This window comes from Mustela erminea, chromosome 10, assembly GCF_009829155.1.
Source record: "Mustela erminea isolate mMusErm1 chromosome 10, mMusErm1.Pri, whole genome shotgun sequence".
NCBI lineage: Eukaryota > Metazoa > Chordata > Mammalia > Carnivora > Mustelidae > Mustela > Mustela erminea.
In genome coordinates, this window is record NC_045623.1 from 98450576 (window position 1) to 98467563 (window position 16988).

At 60.5% G+C, this 16988-nt stretch overlaps 1 protein-coding gene across 1 annotated transcript; it reads left to right on the forward strand.

Annotated features, from left to right (window-relative positions):
• The first annotated feature begins 210 nt into the window (after positions 1 to 210).
• Positions 211 to 16916, forward strand: FAM131C (family with sequence similarity 131 member C). Its single transcript, XM_032303006.1, has 7 exons — positions 211 to 536; positions 11128 to 11243; positions 12253 to 12288; positions 12540 to 12633; positions 14690 to 14872; positions 15119 to 15229; positions 16034 to 16916. Exons 1-7 carry the CDS (start codon positions 515 to 517, stop codon positions 16315 to 16317), a joined length of 846 nt encoding a protein of 281 aa, XP_032158897.1. The 5' UTR covers positions 211 to 514; the 3' UTR covers positions 16318 to 16916.
• Positions 16917 to 16988: the final 72 nt, after the last annotated feature.

Genomic DNA, 16988 nt, shown 5'->3' on the forward strand with positions numbered 1-16988 from the left:
GCCTGCTCCCCACCCTACCCCTTCGGTCCCTCCTCCCAGCCCTCCTCAACCTGCCCCGGGGCCCCGCCCCCGCCCCTCACCCCTCCCGACCCCCCGCCCCTCACCCCTTCCGACCCCCCCCGCTCACTGACCCCGCCCCCCAGCCCGGGCTGCGGCCACAGGTGCGCAGGGCGGGCGGCGCCGGGGGCCCGGGAAGGGGCGGGGCGGCCTGCGCGCGGCTCGGGCTCCGGGGCTCGGGGCGAGCGCTCCCCCGGGTCCCCCCGCCCGCCGTGCTGCCCGCGGCTGGTAGGAGCGGGCGCGGCGCGGGAGGCGGCGGCGGCGGCGGCGGGGACGACCCGGCGGGAGCGGCGGGGAGCCGAGCGGAGGGAGGCGCAGCCCAAGCCCCAGCCCCTGTCCCGGCCCGACCGCCCGCCTGCCGCGCCGGCGCCGCGCGTGAGCCCCGGGCCCGCGGAGACATGAGCGCCCGGCGGCCCGACGCACCCGAGGCGCAGCGGCCCGGCCCCGCGGCCCCGTGATGGGCTCCTGCGTGTCGCGAGGTGAGGGGGCCGCCGGCCGGGTGGGGGTCGGGCCCCGGAGGAGCCTGGGGGTTGCGGCTGGGGGGCGACCCGGCCTTCCCCAACCGGCAGCACGCCCCCCTCCCGCCCCCACCGAGACCTAGGGGACACGGTGCCCCCGGGAGGACAGGGGACGGGGGTGGCAGCGCGGAGAGAGAGCGGACGGAGGTCGCCGCACCTCCTGCCGGGCTTGGAGCCACACCCAGGCAGGGGGCAGGAAGCGGGGTCGCTTCCAGCCCTGCAGCCACACGCCCCCTGTCGCGTGCTCTGGAGGGGAGGAAAGCTTCTGGCCGTTCCTGGCTTCTCTGGAGGGCAGGTGGCGGCCCCGGGAGAAGCAGCCGACTGTCCTTCCCACACTCCCCCGAGACACAGGCCTGACTTGCTCAGCGCCCCCACTTCTGTCCCCTTACCCCTGCGCTGTCTTCAGAGTCCCCGAACCCCATCGACAGCAGTGGGTTAATGGAGAGGAACAGGTTCTATGGAAGGTATCCCTTCCCCCACTCTCATCCCTAACTCCCACCCCACCCCCATCCTCGGTCAGGGGACAGGAAGGGACACAGAGAGCCGTGTGTCTGCCAACTTCTGGGCGTTTCTTTCTGCCTGGGGGCTTTCAACGGTGCCTTGCCCTGGCTCCCTCTGCTCTCCCCTTGTACTGCCCAAGGTGTCACCCCAGGAGTTGGAGTTGGCTGTCCCTTGGGAATGGCAGTGGAGTCCTACACAGAGCAGGGGGACTGGGGGTAGAGGTGACTGAGGCCTTGACCCCAGCTCGGCAAACCCACTGACCCCCAACCTTGGGGGCTGCCACCCCACCCATCACCCCCCAAACTTACTCAGTTGTGGAGGGATGAACAGGCCTGGGGGGTGCTGCACAGGCTCTGGGGGGGCGGGGGGCTTGTGCTGAGGGACACTGGGCAAGGAGCACGAGGCTTCCCCGCCCTCCTCTGGCCTCTCAGGGGCCCACCAGTCCCTGTGGGACATTTGGGTAAGTGGCTTAGGATGTCTCAGGAGGGTGTCGGGCTGGCATCATGGGTGGGAGTTAGGTTGTGTGAGGTTTGTTCATTTACTCATTCATCAGGCTGATATTAGCATGATACCTACTGTGTGCCAGGTGCTGTGTACATGCTGGGCATCTAGAGGGGACAAGTCTAGCACAGCCCCTGCCTTTGTGAGACCCACAGCTTGCCAAAGGGGAAGACAGTTTTAAGAGGGAATAGTATTTAGGGTTCTTTAGGACTGACAGGCTCTTAGCGTGTCTCCAGAAACCCAAAGGCTCTGGACAGGCTCTGGGTGTTGGGCATCTGGGATAGGGTATTTCCTTGGTGACGGTGTCCCTTCCCTGTCACTTGGTCATCCCGTACCGGGGGCCCAACCTGTGAGCCACAGACCCACTGAACACAGTACGAGGCCAGGGAGGAAGAGATGCCTGCCAAGGTCAGGCTGGTGCTTGGGTCCTTGGGCCGCCCCCGCGCCCCACCAGGGCCAGCATCCTCTGCTGTGCCTGTTTGAGGTCACACAGACTGAGAAGGGGGACTTCCTTCGTCCTTCCTTCTGTGGCTTGGGCTCCCGAGTGCCACCTCCAGATCTAGTTGTGTATTCGAACCTTGTCTCCTTCCTGAGGGGGTGGCACTTACCGTCCCTGCAGCAGGCAGAGCTGAATAAAGGTAAAGAGGGGACAGGACACTGGAGCAGAGGACAACCATGATCTCAGTGACTGGACCACTACGTGGAGGGCACATGCCCCTCTGACTGTCACTAACACTGTCAGAGCAATTGTCACCAGTACTGCTTCCGGCTTGCCAGGGACTGGTTGGAACGTTTTAGGCACAACCAGCCCAGTTGGGGTAGGTGCTGTCCTAGTCCTCGTTTTACAAACGGGGAAATGGAGCGGGGGCAGGGGGGGGAGCTGAGTGACCTGTAAAAAGCCAGGCCTGTGCCCCAAGCCTCTGCACTGCACCCCCAGCCCACAGCCGGGGGCGCCTGACCTGCTCCTCTCCAGCTGCAGGCTTCCAGGAGCTTCTGGGCCCGGTGCTAATAACCACTCCTTTCTCCAAGCGCTTCCCTGTGCCTGGTGCGCCGCCCTAAAGCCAGGCCAGGGACTGGGAGCCTCCTGCTGGTGCTGATCCCTGAGTCTGCAGCCAACTGGGGCCGCCCTAGCCAGACGCTGGGCCCCAGGTACAGGCCACACCTTGGAGAGCCTCCCCAGGCCAGCATGGGGTGGCAATTCGCTTCCCTGTGCTGGGCCTGAGAGGTTAGGGGTGCAGACTCGGGAGCCGGCCAGCCTAGGTTTCCATCTGCCATTCCCTAGCTCTGTGACCTCAGCAAGTTACTTAATTTTGAATGGGTATCTCAGTGTTCTCATCTCTAAAATGGGACCAATACCAGTATCGATGTCGTAGGATTGCTGGGCAGGGATTACAGGACTTAATTCATGTAGAGCATTCAGACCAGTACCTGGCATGTTTAGCTATTTCTTTAATTTTAAATTTGTTGCTATTACCCTTCTGTGCGGCAGCTAAGCCAGCCCCTTTCAGCTGGGAAAGGGGAAGACACGGAGGCTTCCAGCCCCATCCTGTCTCACGGATGCCTCATGGCAGGCACTTGAGGTCCTGAGGACTTGGGGAAAGTGACAGGCACCAGAGTAAGACGACACATGCTGTTTCCAGGAGCTATTTTGTGTTGTTGTCTACTTTTTTTTTTTTTTTTAAGATTCTATTTATTAGAGAGAGAGATCAGGGGGAGGGGCGGGGGGGAGGGAGAGGGCTAAGTAGACTCTGCTGAGCTCGGAGCCTGATGCAGGGCTTGATTTCATGACCCTGAGATCATGACCTGAGCCAACCTCAAGAGTCCGACGCTTAACCGACCAGGCACCCCATTCATTATCTACTATTAAGTTACCACCTGTCGGGGGCTTATCCTAAGCCAGGCTGAGCCTTTTTACTCTTCCGATGTAGTTCATCCTCATTCAACCCTGGGAGGGGAGACGTGGGGCTCAGAGACAGGAAGGGTCTTACCTGAGGTCACACAGCCAGGACACGGAGAGGCAGGATTTGGATTCAGCTCTGTGTTAGCCTAGCGCCTGAGCAGGGAGCCCCTGCCCTTTGCTTTCAGATGCGACCCCCAAGAGAGAGGCACGGAGTGCATGGCCAGTGCTCCGAATTGCTGCCCTCTGCAGTAACTCTCAGGGTTGGTATTTGATTGGGGCTTTGCTGCCACCGCAGGTAACAATGTGCACAGAGCAGGGGAATTAATATCTAGCCCCCTCTCTCCAGCTCCAGAGTCTCTCAGGGCCTGCCCCATGCCCCTGGCCCTGAGAACCTCTCCACCCGCCCAGGGTTGTCCTCCAACCAACCTATCAGCCTCCTGGCCTCACTGTGGGGGTCTCAGTGCCCTGGGCCCTGGGGAAGTCTTTTTTTCGGAAGGTCAGACATCTCTTATGTCTGGAAGAAGGCTCCAGCTCTGAGGGAACTGGGCAGAGCACCCCACAGAACACAGGGCCCACCGACTATGACGTCTTCCCAGCCGCCTTGCACTGTCTCCCCTTCACCCCTGCAGAACCAGTGAGCAGTCTGACACCGGGCACTGGGGGAGACTGAGGAAGGAGTAGATGGGACCTTGACCTTGGGGAACGCACTGTCTGAGAAGACAGACACAACCTTGTCCCAGGGGGTGGTCTAGTTGGGGAGGCAGGACACGGACATGGACACACACACACACACACGGAAAAACAGCCTGAAGAAGAGATCAGTACTGGCTAGTGGTTTGAGCGCAAGTTTTGGAATTTCAGACTGGATCAGGTTTGAACCCCATCTCTGCTGCTTATTAGCTGGTGACTTTGGAGAAGTGATTTAACTTCTCTGAGCCTCAGTTTCCCCATCTTTAAAAATAGGCATAATGGGGTTTAGTGAGGGTTAAACAAGAGATAATGGATGAAAAGGCCTAGGACAGTACCCGACACACAGTAGGTGTTCAATAAATGGTGGCAACAAATCACTGCAGGCTGGAGTTTGCTCATTAAGGCTGCTGGTGGCCTAATACAGCGGAGGCCAGTCTAGGTAGGCTTCCTGGAGGAGGTGAGGCTAGAGCAGGATGGGCTCTAGGATAGCTCGTCAAAGAGACTGAGCCCCAAGATGGCAAAGGAAGGAGAAAGGAGCTGAGGTATGTGGAAGGTCCAGGAGAAGAGCCTGTTGTCTCCCTCTATCCTTGGTTGGGGATAGAAACTGACCCCCATCAGCCCTCTGATGAAGTTACCACTGTGGGCCTGGTGACCTATAAACACGTGCCCCAGGGAGCAGGAGGGCCCTTTGTCCACTCGAGGCCAAGCCTCCGCCAAGCTCAGCGGGACGGCCTGCTGTCACGTCAGTGACTCACCAGGCAGAGAGGCCAAGGGCTCACTCTTGGTGGCCTCCCTCTGCAGGGCTCCCAGGGGGACTGAGATCTGTCCCGTGGTCTAGAAAGGGGACCAGATCTGGGAGCGGAGAGGGATGGAGCAGCTGCAGTTTCCAGAGCACCTGCTGGGTCAGGGGCTTTATCCTCCAACAGCTCCTTCCTGGGGCGGCAGGTTCATGGCACAGGTGAGAGCCCTCGGCGGCTCGCAGGGGCTGGGCCACACGCCCGCAGCCCGGGCTGGCAGCAGAAAGCTGGGATAGACCCAGGGCAGGGACTGTGAAAGGAACACTGGGCCCGCTGTGTTCTCCTCAGAGGCAGGGACAGGGCCTGGACCTCGGTGGGCCACCAGCACACCCAGGGCTGGGCGAGGGGCTTCAGACCCAGGCTGCTGCTCTGTTACTATGTGCTTTCAAGGAGAAGTTTACCCTGTCTGGGCTGCTGGGAAAAAACAGGGTTAACCTGGGGCCCTCCCTGCCCCCCCTGGGGTGCAGAGCCCTGGGAGACACCCTGGGGACAGATGGCAACTGCAGTGTGTCGGAGGGGCTGGGACTCCAACAGCAAAAGGGACTAGGTGGCCTGGAGGCAGGGGAGAGGGGACCGAGCTGTGGACTGACCCGAGGAACAGGGTGGGTGCTTTGCAGCCAGACGGCTTTAGGGGAGACATCAGGAGGAGCTGTCTGGGTGGCTGGGCTCTACAGCAGATAGGGAGCTGGTGTGAGAAGGCGGCAAGCATCCTTGGTCGGCAGAAGAGCGCCCTGCTTGGAGGCAGAGGGATGCAGGAGATGTCCCGGTGACAGTCCTCTCCTTGAAGGACCGAGAAGGCCTCCAAGTTGCCAGGGCAACCAGAGGCTTGTCACTGCCTTGGCTGGGGGAGGTGGGGGAGGGGACAGGTCTGAGAAGGGGCCTCAGGTCAGAGGAGTAGGGTGTGAACCTAGGAGGAAGGAGGTACCCGCAGGAGCAGTGGCCAGGGGTCCCCTCAGGGGACCCCCAGCCCCCAGCCCACACGAAACACTGTGTTTTTCCAGTTGCTGCTGGTGACGTGGCCGCCGGTCCCAGCTGGGCGAAGAGCAGCCTGTGATTTCACCCTGGGCTGCTCCATTACCTGACGTCTCCATGGCAACCAGCCCGTGACATCACGGGGCCCAAGTCCTCGGGGGAGAAGGCAGCTTTGGCGGAGGCTCCTGCACCCCAACTGAGGTGGTGGTGGGGGGCAGGAAAGCTGGAGAGGGGCTCAGAGCCAGCAGTCCTCCAAGTCCCCCTTGACCAATGACCTTGTTCAAGTCCTGTGTGCTCCAGGCCCTTGACGCTGCCTACCAGGCCTCAGCTCCCCTCACTCCCCAGCCCGCAGTCCACGGAGCTTTAGGGACGGCCAGGGGCCCTAGAAATATCCCAGCACCCGTCTGCCTGCACCCTGGCGGGCCCCGGCTTCTGCGCTGGAATCTTAGGAGTGGTGACTTTCAAACGTTTTGACTAGAACCCGTAGGAATACATATATTTTGCGTCATGACCCAGCACACGCTTAGAACATTCTCGCCGCACGTGTGTGGGCACACGCGGGCCTGTGTGGTTTAAACTGAAGTTTCGTGAAACAATACTTAACCTGACTCCTCGATAGATTCTGGTATTTTCTGTTCAATTCTATTCTATTTATTTATTTTTTAAGATTTTATTTATTTATTTGACAGACAGATCTCAAGTAGGCAGAGAGGCAGGCAGAGAGAGAGAAGGAAGCAGGCTCCCTGCCGAGCAGAGAGCCCGATGCGGGGCTTGATCCCAGGACCCTGGGACCATGACTTGAGCTGAAGGCAGAGGCTTTAACCCACAGAGCCACCCAGGAGCCCTCTATTTTATTTTTTAAACACATGACCTAGTAAGTGGCTAACATGACCCACAGAAGGACATCCCCCTCCCCTGCTGGAACCTGGTATTTGTACATCTGGAGACCCTGAAGCTCGGGGAGGGGCAGGACTCACGCAGGGCGCACAGCCTGGACTCTGGGTGAGGAGCCAGATGAGCTGAAATCCCCGGTGTGTAAGACACGGCTCAGCCCACACTGCTGTCGGTTCCTGGGTAACAGAGCTCCGAGTTCAGGGCATGGGGGCATCAGTCCTGGCTCTGCCTGCCTTTTCTCGCCCTGTTTCAGACAGGCTCATTCAGACTCCTTCACCTGCCTGCCGGTAAGAGTCTCCAGGCCCCTCTCAGAACTCTCTGGTCCCTTAGGGATCCTAAGCCCAGTCCAGTGTGAACAGAGACTTCCACCCCATACCTTGTTCAGTGTTCGCTTCGGCCCTCCGGCCAGGACTGCTGGCTTCCCTCCTCTCCGGGTCCCGTTCTCCTCTGACATCTTGGGGTCTGGCCTGAGGAACTTGAGAAAAAGTGGCCAAGATACATTTATTTATCTGGAGCTCTGGTGGTCTCTGTTAGCCACCACTGGCTCACTGTTGAAGCAAAGTTTCAACAAAAATGAGCAATGTGCCAGGCCCTGTGGCAGGAGGTGCTAGGGCTATGGTGGCGACTAAAGCTGACGGAGGACCAGCCCTCAGTGAGCTCATGGTTTGGTGAGAGATGGTGAACAAGGAAACAGACACATAATAACGTAAAGAAGGAATGTCGCTTTAGAGAAGGAATGATGGAAAATTAGGAGATAGGAAAGGACGGGTGCCATTAAACAAGGTGGCTGGAGGCCTCCCTGAGGTTCTAAAGTTTGAGTAGAGACCTGAATACAGTGAGGGAGTGAGCCTGCAGCTCTATGGGAGGATGGAGTTCCTGCTGGAGGAAAGGCACAGCCAGTGCAAAGGCCCTGAGGCAGGAGTGTGCTGGGCATATCTGAATGGCCAGTGTGGCTGGAGTGCAAGAGGGAGAGTAGTGGAAAATGAGAGGGCAGGGGGGCCACGGGCCCCAGGTTAGCATGTGTGAGTTCTCTCAGAGTCTGTTTGGGGGGCCTGCCTGCAGCAGGACCCCTGTCATGGGACCTCTGACCTGGTTTGACCTCTTCCCCTCCCTGCCCAACTCCCTTGCCCGCTAAAGTTGCCCACCCTCCAGCCTCTGGGATCTGGGGTCCCGTTGCCCTGCAGGCAACCCTCCTAGGGGGCACCCGCAAAACTCAAACACGGCCCCTTCCTTAGTGTCCCTTGAGAAAGTCACAGTCCTTGCTGTGCAGGGGGAGAGAAGACAGGCCGCTCCACTGCCCCTTTGCGTCCCAGCCATCTCTCCCCAGCTGTGCAGAATCCGACCCAAGGCGGGGTGAGGGTGTAGGATGCTGGCCTCTCCTTCCCAGGATCCCCTGCCTGCTTCCATGCTCAGCTCCTGCAGCTCTGCCCGCGGATTGTCGAAGCCGGGAAAGGGTGCTGGGAGCCCGCATCCAGGGCAGGACAGGCTGCTGGCTGGGACCAGTGCCCTGCAGCGGCCTCGCCTCCCTGCCATGGTGCCGACCCCCTGCTCCTCGTGTCTCCTGGACCTCACAGTTTCGTGCAAGCTGCACACCCCACCCTCCTCTGCCCTCACCCCCCTTCTCCTGGCACCCCCCCCCCCCGCCCGGCTAGCTCCCCCATCAGTGCTTCTGTGTGGCCTCTGACCCCCACAGAACTCATCAAAACTCCTTTTGGAGTTTGGAAGAGAGTAAGCCTGGGCATCAGGGTAACAGGGTGCAGACCCTGACTGCCTGCCACGGGCTGGGTGCCTCTGGGTAGTTTATGCCCGCCTGGGCCTCAGCTTCCTCCTCTAGAAAGCGGAGCCATGGATCCTTCCTCTTTAGGTCCGTCAGTCAGTATGAGGAGTGGGTGCCATCACACCAGGGGAAGGGGTGCTGCTGTCCCCTGGGGTCAGCCTCGTGTTTGCATAAGGGGCTTTGAGGCTAGTTTCTATCAGACTGGGAGCTCCTGGAGGGCCGGGGTGGTGTCTTAATCCCACCTCTGTCCCCACATGCTTGCACGGTAAAGACAAGAGACGGGTGCTCCTCAGGTGAAGGAATGAAAGGTGGTTTCGGTGAATGAATGACCTAGAATGTCACTCTCACTAGAATGTCAGCTGCGTGAGGGCATCACGCAGCTGACATTCTAGAGTCTCTTTCTCATTTGCCAGTGTTCCTCGTGTGCAGAACAGCGCCTGGCACATAGTAGGTGCTCAGCAAATACTTCTGAATGCCTCAGAAATAGATGCTTACTCCCTGTGCTATGGTCTCCATTCCCTCGGCCTCACACTCACCATGAGGGAAGGGACCGGACACTTCACAAAAGCTTGACCGTGTTGGGGAGTGACTGGTGCCCATTGTGGGGACAGGAAGGGCCTCTCTGAGGAGGTGACCTTGAGCTGAGACCTGAATGACACGGTTCAGGAAGGTCTGAGGATATGTTCCAGGTGGAGGGGAAAACAAGGACAAGGAACAAGGGGACCATCTGAGGAGCAGCACGGAGGCTGGCGTGCGCGCCCCTGAAGGCCTTGGTGGGGGGCTGGCTGTCCTCCTCCAGGGCAGTGGAAGGAAGCCAGGGGCCGGTTTTCAGCAAAGATGCAGTCTGACGTGTATCCTCCCTGTGTAGAGGGGTGGGGAGTGGGGGAAGCCTGTGGCCCATGGCCTCCAGGTGAGAGGGCGGTGCCCCCAGGTGGGGAGCGGCGGTGGGGACAGGGAGGGCGGGGTCTCTAATGGAGGTTGGAGAGAGCCAGTAGGACTTGCTGGTTGGGGGGGGGTGGTTGGGGGAAGGCAGCTTTCAGAGAAAACTGGATTTTTTGGTTGGTGCAGCTGGGTGGGCTGTTACATCATTTGCTAAAATCAGGGAAGAGGAGGAAGATGGACCTGGGTCTCCTCGAGACGGCGGTCGCCTGTTGGGCATCCGTGAGGGGAGGTGGCTCTTCATTCGGGGGCTCAGGCAGAGTCAGGGGCATAGGGGTAAATGCGGGGTCAGCCGCACGCGGAGGAGGTGTCCTGGGAGAGACCTGGGGGCGGGGTGAGAAGGGGCGGGGCTGCAGCAGAGAAGGGGCGGGGCTGCAGCAGAGAAGGGGGACCAAGGGGGGTGGTGGGAGGGAAGCTGGAGATGGGCGTGGCTTGAGGGGGAGGGAGGCCCGGAGGGGAGGAGACAGGAGATGTCCCTGCTGTCTCAGGGCGGTCTCAGGAAAGGCTGCCTGAAGAGGATAGAGGAGAAAATGGGGGGGGGGGTTGGGGGGTGAGGGGGGGAGTAGAGGTCGGGCACAACTCTGAGTGTGGTGTGGGAGGGGGCAGAGGAGCGGGCAGGGAGCTGAGGGGAAGCAGGGTTGAGGTCTTTAAAGGATGGGAGATGCTGGGGCTGCTGGGAGGTGAGGGTCTCATGGGGGGGGGCGGGGGGCACTGGATGGGTGGGGAGAGCAGGGATGCAGCTGAGAGTCCTGAGGGGAGAGACACCGCAGCACCTGCCGTTGGTGGCCAAGAGGGAGACAAGGGCAGCCCACCAGAAGAGAGAAGACAGGGGGCAGGGCCCCTGGTGGGGGGCGGGTCAGGCTGGGGGGTGGTCTCTAGGGTGTGGGGGCTGGTCTTGGATGGAGCAGGACAGCTCTTCCTTTGTCACAGGAAGGAAAGCAGATGGTGTGAGCAAAATGGGGGCAGGACAGTGATTTCAGGTAGAAGAATGGGGTGATGGGGTAAGGCCTGCTCTGGACCTCCGTGAGGGATGGGGGAGCGGCCGGCAGCAGGCTGTGGTGCCCGGGTGGCAGGTGTGAGAAGTAAAGCTGCGTGAGGTAGTTAGCCGGGTTGGAAGCAAACTTTGCGGGGACTGGAGACCTGTAGACGGTTCCCTGGTCCGTGTCCTGTGGGAGGCTGGGGACCTTCTCCAGCAACGCACAGCCCCGCGGGTCCCGGTGTGGAGCAGGTGGACGGTGAGACTGGGCAGGGCTGGGAGTTGAGGGCCTCTGTGAAGGCGAGCTCGTAGGCTGTGCCAGGGAGTGGGTGCTAGCTAACCAACCAAATGGAGGGACAGACAGATGGACGAGAATTCCCACCTCATGAGGGCACCAGGCAGGCAGTCTGGCAGGAATCCCCACCTGCCGAGGGCTTGCTTTTCTACAGAACGGTCTTTGTTTTCTACAAAATGACATTGGTGGCCATAAAGTAGAGCCCAGCGCTACTGGGCTGGGCAGGGCTGGCTTGAACAAGCCTGGTAAGTAGGGAGTGCGGGGCGGTGGGGGGGGGTTTCCTAAGTTCCTCCTGTCGTCATATTTCCAGATCTGTTCACAAGTGCCCACAAGGACTGCCCCATGCCCCAGGGCACGGACCCCCGGAACCCGGACTTGCCCTCCAGCCACCCCCACACTGTTACTGCAGACCATGTCACTGGCAAGGTAACTGGTCCCACTTGATCCTTTCCTTCACCTGCCACGCTGGTTCCTGGGACGCCCCCTACAGCGCTCCCCGGGGAGCCGCAACTGTTCCCATCTTCCCTCCTTGGATCAGAGCCCCTAAGGTTTGGTATGCATTTGGGTGAAAGTCTGAATCGGGCTGGGCATCCAGGGACTTGGACCCGGACCAGAAAAGAGAGTCCTGCTCTGGAGGTCTTTCCACACAAAGTACCTCAGCCTTGCAGATAACAAGTTCCCTGACCAGCCCACCACCTTCCTACTTAGCAGCCTGCCCTGCCTTCTGGAAGGTAAAGGAGTGGTACTTTTTTTTTTTTTTTTTTAAGTTTATTTATTTAAGTGATCTCTATACCCAGCATGGGGCTCGAACTCACAACCCGGAGACCAAGAGCCGTGTGCTCTGCGGACTGAGCCAGCCAGGCACCCCAAGAGTGGGATTCTTTGTCCAGATGCCTTAGGAAGAGCTTGCCAGGGGCCTCAGATCCTGGTGCATCATTTCCACCCCACCTCCAGAGGTTGTGGCTTGGACCTACTGGTTGACATAATCACTTTTTTTTTTTAAACACACACCACATGCTAAGCTTTATGCTGGACACTTTGTCTCTATCATGTCACTTGCATCACCACAATCCCTGAGATAAATGGCATTTATCACCATCTTACAGAGGAAGAAACTGATGTCCTGAGCTGTTAAGGTGCTAGTCTAAGGGTACCCAGGTAGAAAGGGCAGAGTCGAAGCTCGAACCCAGGTCCGATCTACCCCCCGCGCCTGCTGCCTTCCTGGCGGAGCCCCCACTGCTCCCCGCCGCCCCACAACATCTTTCTCTGCACAGTGACGGAAGGCCGGGGGGCCGGACCAGGGGTAGGCAGAGCCCGGACCTCAGACAACAGCAGAAGGCTGACCCCCCACCACCACCCGGGGCTCAAGGACTCGTGCCATCTGCTGGCACCGTCTGCCAGGCCCTGCCTGACCCTCTTCCTCCTCTCATTATAGGACAAACAGATGGATTTCTGTTGGGATCCTTGGCAGGTCAGTGCGCTTTGCCCATCCCGCAGTCCAGACAGCCGCCGCGGACACTGTGGCCCCTTGCTCTGCGACCCCAGCTCGGGCACACAGTCCTGCCACCCTGGGGAGGGGGCCTGATGACAGCAGCGGGTGGGACGGTCCTGTGGGTGTGGGCAGGGTCGCCTAGGGAGGGGGCTTCGTGGGATGGTAGTGGCCGGGAGATGTCCTCTGGCAGGTCTGCCCTGCCCTACTCCCCCCTCCCCTCCTTTCTGCAGAGGTGCTTCCAGACCACCAATGGCTACCTGGCCGACTCCAGGTCCTGCTCCAGCAACTACAACGTGGCAGCTCTGGCCACCTCGTCCCTTGTGGGTAGGTTCCAGGGTCCCTCCCCTGCCCCAGGGTTAGCACAGCCTGTCCCTTGCCCTTGCTGTGGCTGGAGGGGATGCAGCCTGTGGGAGCCAACATTTCCCGGACCCACGCTCCATGCCAGGTTCTGCAGGGACGAGGGACTTAGGGTTCCTGGCCCCCACCCCTGCTGTTAAATTGCTCGAAGCCGGGAGGGAATGGACCCAGTCTTTCGGAAGTCTGCCTGGCGTGGCCTCCCGGCCTCCACGGCAGGTGCAGTCTGCCCGTCATCCTGCCATGGGTGGGCTTCCCTGGAAGCAGAGCCCGGACGCGAATTGGGCGGGTGATTTATGGAGGGATCGTTCTCAAGGGCAGCTTGTAGGAGTGAGGGCAGCAGGACCGGGCAGGGGAAGGAGCTCAGCAGAGATGGGGCTACAGGAGGACTCTGTCTCCGCCTCATCCCTGGGAGCTCAGGAGCACGAATCGAACCTCAGAACTTCCGGTGGGCGGCGTTGAGGCTGGCGGCTGGTTGGGTATCACTACCGAGTTGGTCAGCGGTGACTCCTGGAAGGCTCTCCCGCCTCCCAGGCATCTCCGGGTGAGGCCACTCCCATGAGCTAAGGGCAAGGCTCCGGAGAGGGCAGCCGGTGGGAGGCACGCAGGCCAGCAGAGGGGCCTCCAGGGGCTGCCACCGCATCTGGCCCCAGTCACCCACGGCACACCCAGGCCATTCCCGTGCTGCCCTCCCCCCTGTTTGCCCTGACTCTCTCCCACCCACCACCCTTTCCCTCTGCCTCCCCTGCCCTGCAAAGGCCACTCAAACCGCCTCCTCCAGAGCTTCCTCTGGTTGCCTGTGCTCCTGGCTCGGGGTATGTGTGGCGGGTTCTCCCCCCCTTCTTCCTCATTCCCATCTTTCCCATTTTCTCAGTATTATGTCTCTAGCTTCCTTTCTTAAACATTGCCAGTCCTCACTTCACGGCTCTGAGACCCCAGTGATGATATGCTCAGCCTCGGTTCAGAGAGATGCTGAATCATTTCTGACAGTCTTCTCTGTCAGCTTCCACACCGAGGTAGTCTACTCCTAATAGCCCTTCAGGTCCCCCGCCCCGCTTCCCAGCTCCTGTCCTGTCTCTCGCTGCATCCCTTCAATCATCCCTCCTGATGGTGCCCCATCTCCACCCTTGGCCCCATCCCCTAATTGGGGTGCTCTAAACAACGGCTCTAACCTGCCACTCTTTTGCTTATTACCCTGCTGTGGCTCCCCATTGCTAGAAGGAAAACTCTGGAGTCCTAGGCTTGCCTCTCTCAGTCCTAAGTCTCACCCCTGATGGGCTCCCCAGCCTTTTCTGCCATCCCAGCCTTAGTATGGTCCCCATATCTCATCCCCGGCAGTCCCAGAATCATGCCAGATTCTGCCATGCCTTCCTCCTCGTCTCATCTCTGCCTCCATCTGCCCATCTGTCCAATACACCTGCAAACCACCAACCTACCTGTAAAGCTCAACCCCAGTCCACCTCTTACAGGAAGCCTTCCTGGCCTGCTGCATCCCACATAGGTCTCCCGCACAGCAGAGCTGGCACTGGCCTTGGCACAGGGGATGCTCTCTCGGAACTGGTTAATTAATAGATAAAGGGAGAGGGCTGGGTGGACCTTGAGTGGATCTTCTGGGACAGAAGGGTCTAAACCTGGTCAAAGGGAATGAGGGACGGGGCAGGTCTGGGAAGAAGCACCAGGTGGAGGGGGACATTGCTGGGAGTAGGATATTGGGAGGGCTTGGGGCCTCTGCATGGATGGGGACCTAAGTGAGGTGGGGCCTTGGGGCTTGGGGAGGGTGTGGGGTGCTGAGTGGGCATGGGCTCTTGTTGGGCAGGAGGACCTGCTGGGATAGATTCAGGCATTGTGAGTATGGGGCTGGGAGGACATGGGGCATGGGGTGAGTACAGAGCCTGAATGCTTGTGGGGTACAGGCCATTAGATGGGCCTGAGTTGTGGGGGGGCAGGGAGCTTGGGGTTGGGGGGGCAGGCCCCTGGGCAGGGTTTTATGTCAGAGCAGTCACCCAGCTGCCCTCAATGCTCCCAGGGGTGGTGCAGAGCATCAAGGATCACATCACAAAGCCCACGGCCATGGCACGTGGCCGCGTGGCCCACCTGATCGAGTGGAAGGGCTGGCGCGCCCAGCGGTCAGGCTGGGAGCTGTCCCCCGCTGAGGACGAGCATTACTGCCGCCTGCCCGATGAGCTGCGGGAGGCCCGTTTTGCTGCAGGTCAGTGGTTGGGGAGCCTGGGGACGGGGACTGGTCGGGGTTCTGGTCCTTAGGGGACCGAGGGTCGCCACATGGGCATTGTCGAGACATGGCCATGGGTGGACAGGCATTCGGGGGAGCCGTCTGGTCACCAGGGCCCAGATGGACAGTTGGGTGTTGGGTGCCAGCCCATCCTGGTGCTGAACGCCCCCGGCCCCCGCCGTGTCCCTGCTGAGCTGGTCTGGCTGTTCCCCCACCCCCTCACAGGGGTTGCCGAGCAGTTTGCGATCACAGAGGCCACGCTGAGCGCCTGGTCCTCGCTGGACGACGAGGAGCTTCACCTCGAGAACAGCCCTCAGGACATGGTCCAGCTCCAGGGTATGACCCGAGTGGGCGCCAGGGCGGGGTGGGTGGAACAGAGCAGGGGCTGGGTGCCTGCCTCCAAACCACGGTGACCTCGGACAAGCCCCTCCGCGTCTCAGCCTGGGTTTCTGCATCTGTGGGCGGGAGCAAGGGGTCTCCTCGCCCCGCCCACTGCCCACCGAGCGCATGCGCGTAAGCGTGGAGGCGAGAACGAGCGCTGTAACCAGTTAGGGGATGACGCGCTTACCCACTTCGGTGTTGCCCTGTGCCATTTCACTTCCTCCTCACCACGCCTCTAAGAAGGGGGCCCTGTTATTATTTCCTTTTACAGATAAGGGAAACTGAGGCACCGGGAACCTTGCCCTAGGTTACAGCTAGAGGCGTCAGAGGCTGGATCTGATCCTTAATACCAAGCACAGCCAGCCCAGGTTACTGCTGCGGCTTCACTGGCCCTGGGGCCTCGGTGACACCCACAGGCCCATCATTTTACTTAATCCTCCGCCTGACTGAGGGGAAGGAAGGGAGGGGAGGCCCAGGAAGAACAGCCGTTGTCCCAGCTGTCCCAGCGCCGGATTCGAGGCCGGCAGCGTAGCCTGCTGTTAACGTCTCCAGCTTTCTCCACCACCCCTGTAATCCCCAGGGAGAAACGGGGGCTCAGAGAGGTTCGGTGACTGGCCCAAGGTCACACAGCTCGGCAGCGACAAAGGATTTGGAGATCAGTCTTCTGTCCCTGACCTTCCCTCACGCACCAGGAGAGGGTGAGGAGCAGGGCTGGGACTCCGTTCCTCACGCTCCCTACCCCTCCTGTTGGTTTTCCAGACCTGGAGAGCGTCTACCTGCAGGACAGTCTTCTGAGTGGCCCCTCACAGGATGACAGTCTTCTGGCCTTCTCCTCCTCTGGCCTCTCCCCCGAGGGCTGGCCCTCACCCGACGAGCCCCCCATCACTGCTGTCGGCCCCCAGCCCCCCAGCCTGGAAGAGGAGCATCAGCGGAGGCTGCCTCGGGGTCTGGGGCCTGAGGGTGGGGCCCATCTGCAGGGTTCCCTCCCCTCGGTGGACAGCATCTCCCTCTCAGAGGAGGAGGACGAGGTGTTCTATAACTGAGGCGGGGGCGGCTGTGTGCCTCGGAGCCTTCTCATACTGTGACCTTGCCCGGTGGGCAGCCCAGGCGTATCAGGATGTTGGGGTCTGGGCCGGGTATTTCTGGACTCCTCAGGGCAGGCAGGGGTGGGTACAGCAGGGACGGGGGCCCAGCCCTCCCCGTGGACCAATCGGTGCCTCCGTGGACCTGCCCCAGGAGTGGGAGCCATAATCCCCCTTCTCCTTTCTTTACTTGGCTCAGCAGGGAACCTTCCCCCGTGGGGTTTCCGCCAGCGGTGAGCTCGAGGCCTCTCAGCAGGCATCAGGGCAAGCTGCCACGAGGAGCCAGCCTCTGGGCCCCTGGGCAGACGCTCTCAGAAGGACTCGGGAGACCCACTTGGAGTGGGGTCTGGGGACCCTGCCTTGACCCCGGGGCTCAGTCCTGCCCCCTCCCTCTGTGTTTGTGTCCCCATCAGAGGTGGGACAGCCTCTCTGGTAGCTAAGCTCCTCGGCTCCCTCCACGAGGATCGCCTGTCCCTGGTGCCCCTGCTCCCTTCCTTGCACCCTCCTCCCACCTTCCAGAAGGTTCTCTACAGACATTAAAGTGGTGGATTCACCCTGGATAAACTTGGCCTGGTCTCTGGGGGAAGGTGTGTCCTTGAGCCTGTGGGGTAAGGGGCTTATAGAGGGATTTA